This window comes from Peromyscus maniculatus, chromosome 2, assembly GCF_049852395.1.
Source record: "Peromyscus maniculatus bairdii isolate BWxNUB_F1_BW_parent chromosome 2, HU_Pman_BW_mat_3.1, whole genome shotgun sequence".
Taxonomy (NCBI): Eukaryota; Metazoa; Chordata; class Mammalia; order Rodentia; family Cricetidae; genus Peromyscus; species Peromyscus maniculatus.
Window position 1 is genome coordinate 76,351,164 of NC_134853.1, and position 17,006 is coordinate 76,368,169.

General features: G+C 37.9%; 1 protein-coding gene across 2 annotated transcripts in view; it reads left to right on the forward strand.

The window, feature by feature from the left end:
- The window catches only part of Smc2 (structural maintenance of chromosomes 2), a 51,609-nt gene that overhangs the window by 24,193 nt on the left and 10,410 nt on the right, over window positions 1–17,006 (forward strand). For both annotated transcript variants that reach the window (XM_006995097.3, XM_076564208.1), the window contains exons 16-22: window positions 659–794; window positions 4,121–4,245; window positions 5,844–6,037; window positions 7,067–7,210; window positions 11,556–11,750; window positions 13,853–14,053; window positions 15,530–15,646. In XM_006995097.3, the coding sequence (XP_006995159.1) occupies window positions 659–794; window positions 4,121–4,245; window positions 5,844–6,037; window positions 7,067–7,210; window positions 11,556–11,750; window positions 13,853–14,053; window positions 15,530–15,646 (1,112 nt within the window). The remainder of the gene's footprint in view (window positions 1–658; window positions 795–4,120; window positions 4,246–5,843; window positions 6,038–7,066; window positions 7,211–11,555; window positions 11,751–13,852; window positions 14,054–15,529; window positions 15,647–17,006) is intronic.

Genomic DNA, 17,006 nt, shown 5'->3' on the forward strand with positions numbered 1-17,006 from the left:
CTGTCACTGCTGGATAAGTACAGGTATGTGAAGGCAGTTGATTCTGATGGTTTTGCTGCATCTTCAGAGCCTATGACAAATTATGAGGTAGTATATAATAGCTCTACTAGCTTGAGCTAGTTTATTTCAGTTATATTACAATTACTACACGTCAGTTGCCTCTGGTCCCTGTTCTCATACTGTAACTCAGTCTGAAGAAATCCTCTTTTCAGTATGCTTTCCTTAGGGCAAATGGTGAATTATATACTGATGTTCAGGGGAGTTTGTTTTCCTTTCATTGGTCAGAACAAATTACATGACTAAGTTCAATGTCTGGAGTGGAAAATTTGCCTTAGCAAGATAGACCCAATGGGTTGGGCAGTGATTTTTTTGAATCAGTAAACTATTGACATATACAAAGCTTTTTGGGTTTTGGTTTTTTTTTGTTTTTGTTTTTTTTTTTGTTTTTTTTTTTTTTTTGTTTTTTTTTGGTTTGTTTGTTTTTTGGTCAGTTTCTTCTTTGTTAAGCCTTGGTTAGTGGAATAAATTCCTTTTCGTCTTTAGTTCACCGGAAGATTTGATTTTGCATCATTTCTAGTATAATTCCCTTAGAAAAGATTGTTTAATAAATGTGTGTTAACATAATATCTAAAGCCTCTGTTAATTTGCTTCTATCCAGGTGCTAGATCCCAGGCAGCTTCTATTTTAACCAAGTTTCAAGAACTCAAAGATGTTCAAGATGAGCTGAGGATCAAGGAGAATGAACTACATGCTCTAGAAGAAGAATTAGCGGGTCTTAAAAATGTTGCTGAAAAGTAAGACTTCTGCTGGACCAAACTACACATGTTCTGTGGGATAGAAAACTATTAGAAGTTGACTGACTTTATTTTTAATTTTAGAGTAAATTTTGAGTCTAATTTTTTATCTACTTTTTTTCTGATTTAAAATAATGTCTGTGTTAAAAGAAGTTAACAGAGTCTAATTAAGCAAATAGGAAAAGAAACAAGACACCTCTTTTCTTGAACAACTCCGTGGCATCGGTGTCCCCCGGACTTGGTGGGGAATGCTTTGATACTCTGGATCGACTCCAGAGGATACTTGAGATCTTGATTTGAATTTCCTCAGTGTAGCAGGCTTGATCAGGTGTCAGCACTAAGTGAGCAGTACTCTGTCTGTCCTTCGATACTGAGATCATTGTGTTGCCTGAGGAGGAGGTCAAAGAGTAAGAGTAAAATTATTCTATCTCTTACTAGCATACTATGTAGCAGGTCTTTTTTATGACACTTTCATTCATACTTTGTTTTGGTGGTTCTGCCCATCTTTCTCCCCACAAAGTTCTCACCCCCATCTCTGACCCACTCCTTATGTGTGCTCTTCTGTCCCGAGTATTCCCCTTCCACATTCATGTCACCTGTAGTCTGTTATTCTTCAGCACACTTTCCTTAAAACCTTGTTTTCCATCCTCATGGAACCCTTCATAGTCTCAGGACACACACCTCGACTCCTCACACAAATACACATACACAGAATTTAGAAGCTAGAATCTACATATGAGACACTGGAGTATTTATCTCTGTAATCCTGGAGTCACCTCACTTAATATTTCCAGGTCCATCAATTTGCTTATAAATTTTATAATATCATTTTTTATGGCTAAATAAAATTCTATTGTATATATACATCACATGGGTGGACATCGAGGTTGTTTCTATTTTCTTGCTGTTGTGAATAAAGCAGCAATAAAACATGGATGTGCAAATATTCTGATTCTGAGTATGTGCCCAGGAATGTTCTCTTAGAGTGTTTCTTTTATGTAGGTATAGGATAGTTGTGTATACTTTGGATTTGTTTGTTTGTTTTTTGAGACAGGGTCTCATGATGTTGTAGATGAAATTCTAAACGGTCTTATTAAATAAGAAACACAGAGCCAAATAGTTAAAAGCCCAGAGATCAGAGCAAGACCACCTTGTCTTACCACTAGCTCTTGTGCTTCCCCTGAGAAAAGAGACTTTCTTCCTGTGTCCTTTCTTTTTATTGCCTTTCTGTTCTGCCTTCTCATTGGTTCTGAACACAACCATATGACTGCCTCGTCAATGCCTGTCTATACAGACCTCCAGGTCTCTATGGTTCTTAACTGAGATTAAAGGTTCGGGTCACCAGCTTGGCTGTGTCCTTGAACACACAGAGACTGCCTGCCATGTGATCGGATTAAGGGCGTGTGCCACCAACACTGGATTTCTGCTAAATGGCTTGCTTTTAGCTCTGATCCCCAGGCAAATTTATTTATTAACATACAAATAAAAATCACATTTCAGCACAAATAAAATAACACCATATGATATAACTAGCTGACCAGAACTCAGAGATCCACTTGGCTTTGCCTCTCAGGTGCTGGAGTTAAAGTTGTGCCATCATGCCTGGCATGCATGTCTACTTTTGAACCTCAGTTGTTTATAATTCAGTTATCAGATTTTTTTCCAAAATTGCAATAATAGATTTCACCTCTGTTTCTCTTGGCATTATATACTCAAATACATATTGATTGAGTGCTTTGTGTGGGCCAGATACTCTTCATATGAAAGTGACTAAAATATTTTTGCCTTCCTGGTTTTTATATCTCAGAAAAAGACATAAACTGGTAAAAGTATGTTAAATAGTTCATAGTTCTGTAAAGCAAAAGGTAAATCTGGAAAGGAAGTAGGAACTGTCCAGGAAATAGGAGGTACTGAAATTTTAGTAGGATGACCATGAACAGCTTTACTAAATACAACTACTGAGCAAAGCAAACACCTTAATAGTGTGTAAATGGCCCTATAGTCACCTCAAAGTCTGTGCTTGCCATAAAGCTTCAGCACTGAGTGCTGCAAAGTTATAAGCATTGTTTAAAATGTAATTGTAATTTTCCCATTCCCTTTGAAAATGATAAACAGGGATTGATAAAAACACTGTTCAGAATTTACGATACTGAATGAAAGTAATCTAAATTTGTGTAAGTCAGTAGCATTTAATTTTTGAAGTTTAAAATTGCACCAAGACTTGAGATCCTCTGTATATATTGAAGAGATCTCCATATTCCATTAGAGTGGCCATTCTAGTACAAAAATACCCATTTTTCCTCCACATCTTCATTTACCTTGATTGGTTGTAGAACAACTGACTTGTTTTTCTGTAAAAAGGCACAACAAAGTTTTTCTGTTCTGTGGAAGCTCTATCAAGGTACTGCTGAGTTTGTAGTGCTTTGGACTTCGCAGTCCTCATTTCTTTCAGGTGCAGGAGATTATTTATTCTTCAGACTTGGTTAGTGACTAACAATAGCACTGAGGTAAAACAAACTGATTTTGAAAATTTAGAAATGTAACGATCAGCAAAAGCCATTCTTGTATATTGTATCAGAACATTGGTACGGTTTTCTTCAAAATTTCTGTGTTAACATTTTTTTAATGACTTGGAGTAGAAAGTGCTCTTTTATTGACTGTCAAGCAGTTTCAAGTAAGAATATTCAAGAGTATTTATATTTGGGTTAATCCTTTTCTCCTCAAAGCTCATGAATTTCTAGTAACTAGGGTATGTTGTGAATTTATATGAACTTGAAATTTCATTGCAACTGAGCTAGCTGAATACTTTGTTTGCAAAGAGATAAGGAGCCAGAACATGGGTAGAAGTATAGCATTGATAAAATGCATATTACAGATGCTTAAGGTGAATACACGACTACTTAAGCTGTCAGTTTCCCTATGAAGAGTGGGTAGTAGTATTATTGCTGACATTTGAAAATGGGAACTAATAAGTAGGTGCCAGATTTGGGGGATTTTTTATGTAATTGTCATTAATTTTATTTTTATAGTAATTAGTGATTGAGTCTAGGTATTTATAGGTATATTTAAACATTTAAATAAACTTAATTTATTCAAAGATTACTTTTAATGTTTTCTGAAATTAAAGGTATTTTGAGAATAGTTATTTGATCATTTACAGTTTACCTTCAGTGATAGCTCTCCATGCTAACCATTGGCATGTCGTTCTATTTATTTTACATGAGTTCATTTTATTTGTATTACATATGAGTTCATTTCAGGTAAGAGCCTCAAGTTTGAATGCATGTCTCAAATGCCAAGAAGATTTATAAACTTGTCTTTTTAAGGTATCGGCAACTGAAACAGCAATGGGAGATGAAGACAGAGGAGGGAGATTTGTTGCAAACCAAACTTCAGCAAAGCTCTTATCATAAACAACAAGAAGAATTAGATGCCCTTAAAAAAACCATTGGTGAGATGCCCACTGTGCCTAATCTCTGTGCTGTTCTCTCCCTGATACTCAGAAGATTTAAAGAGTTCGAGCACATGTGGGTGTTTTTCTGCAGGACAAGTTCAAGTGTGGGACTTTTAGAACTTAGGGTGTGATCATCCTTGTCTTTATTTTGCAACACCAAAATTTGTCTCCTTTTAACCAATATTCACATCAATATAGGAAAATCTTCATTTCTTTAAGTTCTTTTCCAGACATTTTAGGATTCTCTAATCTTACAGTTGTGAAGAGGTCGCATAGCATTCAAGCTAGGATTTAATTTGCATTTTGCTCATCATATATAAGGTTTGGTATACTTTTTGTATGTTTATTGGAGCTTTATGTTTCTATTCCTGTAAGCTTTTCATTTGCCCATTTTTCCTGTAAGTAACTTGTTTTCTCTCATTGTTTACATACAAAAGTTTTTAATGTTCAGTACAATTCAATTTATAGCTACTTACCTGTTGCCTAGGAGAGTGATCCTAAAAATGAGGCAAACTAAACTCTCATACAATAGCTAACTTTATTCAGAGCATCAGACAATTTATAGTCTGAGAGTATTCTTGAGGCTTAAGCAAGGTCATGTGAGCAAAAGTCACAAGTTTGGGCTATATACAGTCAGGAGGGCAAGGTCACATTAGTTCACACTGTATACAGTCAGGAGGACAATCCATGCTTGGAAACATCATTCTGAATAGTAATGGGTAAGATGATGGGTAATCTAAAGTAAAACTCACTCCTGGAAGGGGCACAAAAGCACATTCCAAGAAGAACCCATGTTATGGAGGAACAGGGATTACTAAACTCTTACCTTGTTTACTTGGAGCTTTCTCAAAGGTCTCAGAAAGCTCACACAGCTTCATTCATGAACATGTTTCGATGCTTTCCTATGCAAATTCCTGAACTGTTCTATATTTATTTTCCCTCTTCATTATAATTTGATTGTATATAGCAGTTTGTTTTGTTTTTGTCATTCATTGTGACAAAAATCTGTGTGTGTATTTTTCTACTAATATTTTATTCTGTACTAAAAAGTAATGGAAAATTATCCAGTGTTAGCTTCTGGAATTACATTTGCATAACGGGTCCTAGCTCTGACTGATGTCGCCCATGATAGGAGACTATCCATTTTTCCTTGTTTGCTTATGTTTAATACCTCAGCTTCAATCTAAACATGTTCTCATCGTCCTTCTCTCTCATCGTAGAAGGCTGTTTGGTGGCTATAAGTAGATAGAATCACTGTAAGCTCATGCTAACTATAAAATCATGGAAAATAGTATGGTACCAGTGTTGATTTGAGCTGTAAGATAGGAGGCATAATTCAGTAGTGTACCATGTGCTTTATATATGCAAGGTTGAGTTTCATACTTAGCATTTTAAAAACAAAAGCACTCTCTCACATACAAATAAAACTGTGATCTTTCAGTAGAAATAATTTCACAGATCTCAAATACAGCTTTTAGTGGGATTCATGTTTCATTATTGCATTTCTAAAACAGCCACAATGCTTATATTAATTTGATTTATAAGCTTTTATCTGTGTTATTAAATTAGCCATGTTTAACTACCTTGTGATTCAGAGGAAAGTGAGGAGACATTAAAAAACACCAAAGAAATCCAAAAGAAAGCTGAAGAAAAGTATGAAGCATTGGAGAATAAAATGAAAAATGCAGAAGCTGAAAGAGAGAAAGAACTGAAGGATGCTCAGAAAAAACTGGATTGTGCCAAAACAAAGGCAGATGCATCTAACAGGAAAATGAAAGAAAAACAACAGGTAAGAACCTCCCTTCAAATGGTGGCAGTCTTTTTAAATCGGCATAGAATGGAAGGTGAGGAAATGTCATTGGCTGGCCTTACTCATTAGTGCTGATTCCAAATAAGCACCTTGTTAAATTGTAAATTATGCATCTTACAAGCCAAACACTGTAAACCCTGCAATTGAGAGTCTCACAAATCAGGAGCAAATCGTAATGTGGCATGTGTCTTACCAGGTTATGTTCCTGTTTATCACTACATTTGTGGATGTGCACTGTCAGAAACTGAAGAAAAAACATGCTATATTTACAAAGTGTCTTAGGATTGTAGACTTACCTTTAATATCTTTTGTAGAGTGCCAGAGCTTTTTGAATAGTGCCATGAACTTTTTTACATCTCCAAAGACTATACCCTACACTCTAAATTTTGCCTCTTTACCCAGCTTAAAATTCTTTCATTAAATAGTTTCACAATAATTTTTTAGTGAACTAAAAGTATATTGGAAAACAAAATCAAGAAACCTAAGTTTTTTTTTTGTTTTTTTTTTTTTGGTTTTTTTTTTTTTTTTTTTTTTTTTTTTTGGTTTTTCGACACAGGGTTTCTCTGTGTAGCTCTGTGCCTTTCCTGGAACTCACTTGGTAGTCCAGGCTGGCCTTGAACTCACAGAGATCCGTCTGGCTCTGCCTCCCGAGTGCTGGGATTAAAGGCATGCGCCACCACCGCCCGGCAAGAAACCTAAGTTTTTGCATGCTGAAATACTTTTGTCAATAAAGCTCACTAGTGCATAGGTTATGTAGAATTTTATTACTTTGCTTTAGTATAACTAATGGTAAAGGAAATAATTTATGCAGTTTCCTAACCTCATAAAACTTATACATTTTTAAGGGGAAATAAGCTTCTGTTTTCTTTTTCTTCTGAGGAAACAACTTGGTTTGTTGATATTTTAATACTAAATGGTTAGTCTTATTTAAATGGGAATACTGTTAATGTTTATCTCTGAAGCTAAATTCTTGGCTAGCAGTTAACCTTCACTGCCATGTTTCTGTAGGAAGTTGAAGCAATTACTCTGGAGCTAGAAGAGCTCAAAAGAGAGCATGCATCTAATAAACAGCAGCTTGACGCTGTGAATGAAGCCATCAAAGCCTACGAAGGTCAGATTGAAATGATGGCAGCTGAGGTAGCTAAAAATAAGGTAAGGATTATTTATCAAATTAGAAAAATTAAAAACCACTCAGAAAGGTTTTGGGTTTGGGTTCAAAGAGCACACTGAAGCAGATTGCCTTTGGGCTTAGAGATTTATTAACACCATAGAGACTGCATGCTGGAGGATCTTAGAGGCCAGGCCACCAAGGGTAGAGGTAGAAGGCTCCCAGGAGAGCTAGGTCCCAGATGTCAGAGAAAGGGAGAGTTCCCTTGCTAAGTGGATGCTGAGTAATTCACAGGAATAGCTTTCAGTCAGGCTGGCTAGACTTGGGTGTCTGGGGAAGTGAGGCTTACAGTGTGAGGAAGAAAGGAAGGCATCTTGTTAATGGACTTGCAGGATGTGGGGAATAGAGAGAGAAGGAGCATACCTAGTTAAGGTATATCATTATCAAAGTGAAAGATGGGTCGAGGTCATTCTCTGTCTCTTAGAATCTCATAACCTGAGCCTATACATTTCTTAAGAAAGTGAGAATTATGCTATTTTCCTGGAATTGGTCACTTGGAGTGTCTGTTATTGATAGGCTCTTGTGTGTGTGTGTGTGGGGGTGCCATTTGTTGCATAGCAGCTTTGAGAGGGGGGCTGCTGTGGGTGGACAGGGCCTAATTAGTTCCTAGCCTGAAACTTAACACTCATCTACTTAGGAAATGTTGAACTAAGATAACTGACAAGTACTTTAGGTCTTTTCACTTATGATCAGAGCATGAGGTGAAATGGGGATTCCAGAAAATTATGAAATGACATCAGGGGTTCAGCCTTGTAAGTAAAATTGTTGCAACTCTGTGGGTTTGGTCCTAGATTTCGGCACCAAAACATGAATTTTGCAACTCTGGGGAGAGGTGTCCTGGCTACCTGGGAGTCAGGCAACACCTTGAGCTGCTTAGGACAGCTCTGGTGGCTGGAGCTGCAAAGAGACAGCCCAACCCTAGAGGGGAAGTTTTTCTGACTTTTCTCACGAAATTCAGGCCTGGAACTGCTTCAGGAAAGTCAGGGCTATACCTGATGTGATGGGGGAGATCTCCCCACAGATACAGCAGTCTTGTTTCTCTCCTGGGAAGCCACTACAGCTGAGCTTTGCTCAGCCCCCACTTAAGGGGCCTTCCTAGCAGAGCTCTTCTTCTCCTGCCTAAGAAATTGCAAAAATGTAGCAAATCTCAGGCTCAGGAGAAAAGTGTTACTTTTCAGTAACTGTCCACTGAGGGACATCTCAGCAAGGATCTTCTATTTAGTTCCTCCTTGCTCTGTCCACTGAGGGATGTCTCAGCAAGCTTCTTCTGTTCAGTAGTGAATGAAAGTCTTCACACCCAAAACTCTTTTGAGAAAGAGATTTATTTGGGGAGGAGGAGTCCAGGAGAGTAGCTGCCTATACCAGGGTGGAGAGAACAGCTCACAACTGACCAGGCAGGGCAGTTTATATACGATGGCCTGTGGGGGGAGTCAATCCATGATTGGTTAGTTTTTCTTCTCAGGGATTGGTCAGTTTTGTGGGCTAGAGACAGAGATGGCCCTGATTTCAGGGCCAAACTGTGTTTTTTTCACTGGCCTTTCTTAGCTTTTTGACACTACCTCTAAGACCAGGGCACATTTCTTTCACTGACTCTGATTCTAGGAACCAAGAGTGTTATTTTGGCACTAGTTTCAGAGTCAGGACATGTATCCTTGGTTCTGGGTTTGGGGATAAAGTGTTCATTTCTCTGGCTCAGGTCCCAAACCCAGGCTGTATTTCTTTCCCTGGTCCTGGGCTCCAGGGCCAGGATTCTACTGTCCTGCTCTGTGATTGGTTGGTTTCACAAGTCAGGTGGCCAGGGGCAGAGATGCCTCTGATTTGAGCCAAACTGTTTCTTTCATTGGCCTTATCTGAGCCATCCTTCCCTATTTCTGGGCCCCAGGGTCAGGGTGGGTTTCTTTAACCAGCCCCTTTTTCCTACAAGACTGAGTCTACTGAAACAAATCCATACAGGAAAATGAACCAAGTTTAAAGAAAAAATAATAACTGTGTGAAAGGGTTGATCACAGGGGTTGAGCGAAATCTAAGGCATATAAGAACAACAGAGAGAAATAGGTGTTACCCCCAGGACTGAGGTGATGGCCCTCAGAAGTAGCAGCAAATCTGCCTTGGAGCCCTGCTCCTCCTATAGGGCTGAACACCAGGTAGGTCTCACTGCAGAGGTGTGACTGACTTGGTAAGTAAAGATTTAAGTTTGCCAGAAAAAACTATTCACAAAAAGACTGCATATGTATGGTGCCTACTGGGAAATTTTCTGTGAACACTGGTCATTGGATGGTATTCACCTGGAACTAAATAAAACCCTGTGCTCAGATGCCAGGTAGAGCCATGCATGGTACTGTCCCCTATACATAGTAAGTCTACCTTTGAGATAAGCACACCGGCCAGCAAGCACTACACATCTTTATAGTGATGCAGCATTGTAATGAAGCAATATTGTTGCAACTGGCAAGGAAGACATGACCAGTTCTCAGAAGAAGGACTGTGAAAGTTAAGATTCAGAGAGTCTTATGAATATTCCCTACTCATACCTATTTTTAATTTATCCTAAATTCTCTTGTATTTTTACTCCTTCTGTAATGCAACCTTAATTTTTCAAGTATGTGAGTTTATCACTGAGATGTATTCTTATTAGTGGCATGAGTTTCGTATTAATTACATACACATTTTATGAAAACATTACATACTGCATTGGTGGCAGAATAACAATTTTTAACTACTCCTTTTCTGACTAAGAATTTATAATTTGTCTCAGCTTTATGGTTCGTGTTGATTGGATGTTTTACAGTTTCTGTTCAATTTTTCTTTCTAGCTTCCAAGGTAAATTTCACTTTTTGTTGTTCTGATATCCCTCATTTTGAACATGTATTTTTTTCATCTTAGTTCCTTCCTCTGTCTTCTACTATGCCCTATCAACATCATGTTTTTCTTTTAATAGGAAACTGTAAGATAGATGAATTGGTCTTTAAAGTTTATTCAATCGGGCTTTACCTTAAAAATTGTTTCCTTTTGCTGATAGGGCAGATTAGCATGCTCCCTGGGAGCTGTTGACTAATTGGCTTGATACAAACAAGATTAAAACTCTATTCCTGCTCAATCTGAAGTGACAGAGCTCCTGTGTGTTTTCTACCAGTGCAGAACAGACTGACAGTCACACCTACCGTGCACCTGTATGTTGGCATGAGAGTCTTCATAAGCATGCTCTGTCAGACATACCTAAGGCTAAGAGGACTATATAGTATTTCCCTTTTAATGTATCAGAATTTTACGCACTTTCGTTCTTTTCTTTGAAGGATTTTGAGATGTAAAATATCTTTAGATTTTATGTTAAGTCTTGAATGTCGTTCCTCCTGCAGAAGACAGTTAACAAACACAGCTAGGTACTGTAAGAAGATTAGGTCACTCACTCTGAGCACAGTCTGACGTAGAACACTGGCTCAGAATTATGTTGTTTTCCAAATTCTCTCCCCCCACCCCCATCTAAATTGTTGTTTGTTTGTGATTACTTAAGGAGATCATTTCTTAGAGTCTCTCTTAGTTAGGGTTTCTATTGCTGTGAAGAGACACCATGACCTCGGCAATTCTTATAAGGGAAAAACATTTAATTGGGTAGCTTCCATTTTCAGAGGTTTAGTCCATTGTCATCATGGTGCGACAATGTGGTGTGCAGGCAGACATGGTGCTGGAGAAGACAGAATGTCCTACATCCTAAAAACCATGCTGAAATTAGTACTTGGGAAGTTAGGTAGCCTCCACCCTAGAGACCAGGTAGGTAGTGAAACTCAGGGTAAGAAAATTTCTTTTCAACAGGTCTTTCAACAGAAGGGTTCTCTTCATTTCTGATTTGACTGCTGTGTTGAAATCAAGAGCTGTAACATTCTGTTGTCACTGGTCATCTCCATCACCTTACATCTGCGGAAGGGGAAAGTCATAAATCAACCTCCCTTGTCTTGAGCCCTTATCTTTGTCCTTACTAGATTTATGTTCTTCAGGGATCTGTCAGCTTGTCTTCTTGTTAGCTGCTCAGACTGCACTTTTTAAACTAGAGACAGCAGGTCAGCTTTAAGTAGTCCCTCCTCCCAGGCATTTCAATCCAGCAACACTACATACAGTAAAAGCCTGGTTTGTTTAGGTGTAAGCTGAGATTTACCTTGTGTTTGGATTCATGACTTATTTTACATGGGTTTAAACTGTGAAGCTTTAGACAGCCATTTACCTGTAGTCACATTGACATGTTTTCTAGAAGTCTGTCAGACAAACTTGGAGCAGAGTTAAAATATTTACCTATTTACCTTACCTTGTGCTTTTTAATTTTTGTTGTTGTTTTAGGAATCAGTAAATAAAGCTCAAGAAGAGCTGACAAAGCAAAAAGAAATAATAACGGCCCAAGACAATATAATTAAAGAAAAATGTGCGGAAGTGGCGAAGCACAATTTGCAAAACAATGATTCTCAGCTTAAAATTAAGGAGTTAGACCACAGCATCAGCAAACATAAGCGGGAAGCTGATGATGCTGCTGCCAAGGTATGGTTATGTTCAGTTTTACAACCTGGATGAGGTTTTATTTCTGAGCTCTTAAAAAAATTCTAGTAACTGTTCAATAGGAAACTTGGTACAAATGGCAGAACCATAGCCTAAAGTCTATTTGAGTTTATTGCTGTGTTAACTGTTTCTCACTAAGAATTAAGTTTTCAGTAACCCAAATGATTTGTTTTTAAATTTAATTATAGACATTTATTCCTCATTATGAGATGTATTTCTATAATATTGATATCCAATAGGATTGGTATTTTTATCCATACTCATTGATAGAACTTAGTAATGATAATATACATTCTTATTTTATTACAAGTTGAATTTGAAGAACTCACGAAAATATGTATATAGATCTCATTTTAAAAGACATTGGTTTTCGGGTATCCTTATACATTGTCAACGCTATTTATACAACTTTATTGAAAATATATTGTTCATTGCAGTTATTTTAAAGTTATTCCAAGTTTTAATTGCATTTGAAATCTTCTTTTGCTATGTCACAGTACCTTAAGTATTTTAAAGAGTATAAGGTTGATGTTGTAAAAATTATTGTATCAGACCCTACGCTGAAGATGCAGGGAAAAGTAACATGTCCACGCAGTACCTTCAGAGATCTTACAGATCATCTCAGAAGCTAGACTTTAAATTGGGATCTGTCAATTTAATGTCATTAAAATGGGATCTCAATTTAAATTAAATTGAGAGTTTACTTTGTGGTTTAGAGGTACCATTGCAGTGGAAGTGGTGAGGGCAAATAGATTGGCAATATTACATTCAACTGATCGGAGTGAATCTCACCCAGGTGTAGAGAACAACCATTAAGGATTATAATTTTAAGTTTGAATTGGTTGTATTATATGAAAAGGTTACATTTTACTTTGTCAGAAGGGGTGGAAGTAGGGATAGTCAACATTTGAGGTTTTTTTTTTTTCTTAGATTATAATTCTGAGACAATTATTAAGTAGTCACAATTAGGCTTCTATGATTTCATCAAATATATAACTGTTCCTAAGGAAGTTTCCCTACATACAGATTACTTTTTGCCATATTAGATTGGATTTAGTAAAATCTGAATGAGCCTCATCTAACTTATATTTTAATGGAGATGTTTTGAGTATACAAATGAAGCATCTTCAATCTGGAAATCCTAAGTGCTCCATAATTCAAAACATTTTGTGTGCCAACATGCCATAAGGAGAAAATGTAACACCTGGTCTCATGTACCAGGTCAGAATGAAAGTAAAGAAGCAGTAAAAATGTCAAGTAAAATTGTCTTCAGATACTGTGTGAATTTTCTGTTTTGACTTAGATCCTATCTCTAAGATAGCTTACTCTATATATGTGAATATTCCAAAATTGAAATAACAGCAAAAATCCAAAGCATTTCTGGACCAAAGTGTTTTGGAACAAAGGACACTCAACTTTGTAAAACTTTCTCTTTCACTCATTGTTATTTATTAAGCTATGCAATGTTATTTATTAAGCTGTGCTGTTTACCGTGCGAGAAAAGCCAGGGGGTACCACAAAACCCACTATAAGAGTTTATTAAGGAAAGAGAACAGAAGGAGTGTACATAGGCCTATGAAATGACCATGCAGGAAGAGAGGGGAGGAATAGATGGAACCGGCTTTTATGGTTCCCCCCTACACATGTGCATATGGGCTTATGTAGCTACATGATTACTACATATATAGATTGTGTGACCACGCTGTGCGTAGATTACATGATCACGAGGTGCCCAGATTATGGGATTATGTAGAACGTAAGGCCCTAGGATGACTAAGCATCTTGCCTGGCTACTGGACAGTGCATGTATGGTCATGTAGCTAGTGGGGGTGGCTAGGAATTCTAACACTCCTCCCTGCTCCTGCATGGTGGGAAGATCCTTCTCTATGAAGTCTGTGCTTGGGTCTGCGATCCCTGGCCAAGAATCCATCCTTATTGCTGTAAATGAGCTGCCCTAGCTTTCTTTGTCTATGTTATTGTGATTCTTTTTTTTTCCCTCCCAAATATTTGATTTAAAAGTAGTAAGCATTCGGGAAACATTTTTGAATATGATTTTAGTTCTTTCCTTTTTCACATGTGACCAGGTATCCAAAATGTTGAATGATTATGACTGGATTAATGCTGAGAAACACCTATTTGGTCAACCTAATAGTGCCTATGATTTCAAAACAAACAACCCAAAAGAAGCTGGTCAGAGACTTCAGAAGTTACAAGAAGTAAAAGAGAAACTAGGAAGAAGTGTCAATATGAGAGCTATGAATGTACTGACAGAAGCTGAAGAGCGGGTAGGTCTGCTTCCTATCACTGTTCAGCCATAATAGAACAACGTAGCCATCTGTGATGATATATGACCTCTAAGCTGTTATTAGATTCAGCCCTTTGCCTAACTTAGTAGGTTCTTATATTTAAGCTGCATAGCATGGTAGGACTTGTTTATTTTTATTAGATTGTGATAATTGAGCTCTAATACCATTTTTTAAAACAAATGTTAAAAGAGAAATATTGAAAGAATTAGAAGGTTGTCCTGGTTAGGGTTACTCTTGCTGTGATAAACTCCACTACAAAAAGCAACTCGGGGAGGATAGGGCTTATTTGCCTTCCGGTCATGGTTGCAGTCCATCATTGAGGGAAGCCAGTGCAGCACCTCAGTCAGGGCAGGAAGCTGGAGGCGGGAGCTGAAGCAGAGGCCACCGAGGAATGCTGTTTACTGGCTTGCTCAGCCTGCTTTCCTAGAGAACCCAGGACAATGTGCCCAAAAGTGGCACTGCTCACAATGGGGTGAGCTCTCTTGCTTAATCAAGAAATTGCTCCACGGACTTCCCTTTAGGCCAGTGTGATAGACATTTTCTAACTGAAGTTCCCTCTTCCCAGACGACTCTAGCTTAGGCAAGCTGACACAACGAAAAAACGGTAAACCCGTAAGAAGCACTAAGGTTCTCTGTTGATGAAGAGCTGACCTCTTCCCCTCATGTTTTGTGTCTGCTTATATAAGAACTGAACTTATGGAATAAATAAGGTAGAAATGTGGAGGTCACAGGACTGGCTCAAGTTAATAGGGGAGGTATGAAGACTTCTTGAACTGTAGAACTGTAAGGAGAAATGGGTCAGGAAGGGTAGTAGAAAGTTCTGTACTGTCAGTCATGCATGCAGCTTTCCCACTGCAGCCCTCAGCAGAAAGCTAGTGTGAAGCAGTAGATGAGAGCTGAAACTGAGGGACTACTTACTCAGATACAGAGAGAGTGCCTTCCAGGAAGACAGAGGAGTGCAGGGAACATAGACCACAAGTGGGTTTATTATGTCCAAGGGACTGAACGAGACCCAGATTGCAGAATCCAATGAAGACCCAGATTCTGTAGTCAGAAAGATAAAGGCCAATTACTGTATTACACAGGACATACACAGCACAGTGAAGAATTAAAAGCTTATTCGTGGTGCTACTGAATCTGGCCCCTTGTACTATAGTTTTCATGTAACATTTTCCAGTTTGCCTCGGTTACTAGAAGAAAAGGGCTATTAGTATAGTCTAAATACTCTTAAGACTTCTAAATTCTTGGTTCTGGTAGTTGAATTTACCTATATATTGGTAATATATTTATTTTTCTCATAATTTGGTTTTTATTATAGTTCTGGTACATTGAATCTTTCTAGTAAATAAAATTGTGTTATGTTTAAAACAATGAAACTTCTTTTTGACTGACTAAATGCCAGAATGTGGAAGACATTTTGTGTTTTACAAATTAAGTATCTTATTTTCCTTACAGTATAATGATTTGATGAAGAAGAAAAGAATTGTAGAAAATGACAAATCCAAAATCCTTGCAACTATAGAAGATCTTGATCAGAAGAAAAACCAAGCCCTAAATATTGCTTGGCAAAAGGTACTTTAATCTCAAAATGTAACCTCAGGTCAAGGATGAAGGATCACATCAGTAGGTTTACACAGTAAGAGCAGTTCAGTGTGGCTTGAATGAGCCATGTGCTCACACCTGAGCCTTCTAGACTTTGTAAATGTGTTTTTGTCTTGACTTTACTACAAGACTTAGAGAAGCAAGTTTATGTCACATCAGCATTTATCATGACTGTTACTTTTAAAAGGAACACTGTTTATTCTCCTTCCTCTGTGAGACTGCAGTTTCTCATATTGGAAGAAACTCAGTACTCTCCAGTGTCTGCTACACCCTGCACAGCTGCTTAACTCTGAAAGCAGCGCATCTCACTCAGACAGCTAGCTAGAAATAAGGACCTTCCAAGGACTCAGTTTCACCATTGTTTATTTCTCTTGCTATTTCCAAAACATTTCTGTACCCCAAATCTATATAGCTCAATAAACTCCTGTGCCAAAATACAGATTTGGGGTATGGTTAGTGTTGCTATAATAATAACAATGACTTGCAAGTTCTGTAAATTGAAGTTTAAAAAAATAAACAGCCTGGTGGTGGTGGCGCACGCCTTTAATCCAAGCACTTGGGAGGCAGAGCCAGGCGGATCTCAGTGAGTTCAAGGCCAGCCTGGTTTACAGAGCGAGATTCAGGACAGGCTCCAAAACTACACAGAGAAATCCTGTCTTGAAAAATTAAAAAAAAAAAAAAAAAGTAGAAAGACTTTAAGAAATACCTTTTTAATTGCCATATAGTAACTATACATGTTTAAAGGGTATGCTGTGACATTTCAGTATATGCAATTTGTAATAATGAGGCATAGGCACTCAACATACTCGCTTCAAACATTTAATACTTCCTTGTACTAAGATAATCAAAATCCGGTTTTTGTTTGTGTTTTTTAGCTAGTTTGAATTTTCCATTAATTGCAGTTAACAATAGTTATCATCCTGTGATATAAAACAGGGGAATTGATTGCTCTTATCCAAAGGCATGCCTACACCTGTTAACAACTATCTTCTCTTCATTCTCCTTACCCAGGGGTACCCTTCCTGGCCTCATAATGCCTCTTTCCTTCTAATGCTTTATCTTTCATATAGGTGTTAGCTAACTTTTCTCATGCTGTGACACAGAAGGCTATTTTGGCTCACATTTTGGGAATGTACTTCATCACAGCAGGAACATCCTGAGGCAGGAGTAGCAGGCCACTGATCACATTGTACCCACAGACAGGAAGCAGAGAGAGGTCGCTGTGGGGTGGTCTGCTCACTCTTGAACTCAGTCTGGCACTCTACCCCCTGAGATGGTGAACACCCACATTTAGGATAGGCCTTCTTGTTTCAGTTAGACCTCTTTGAAA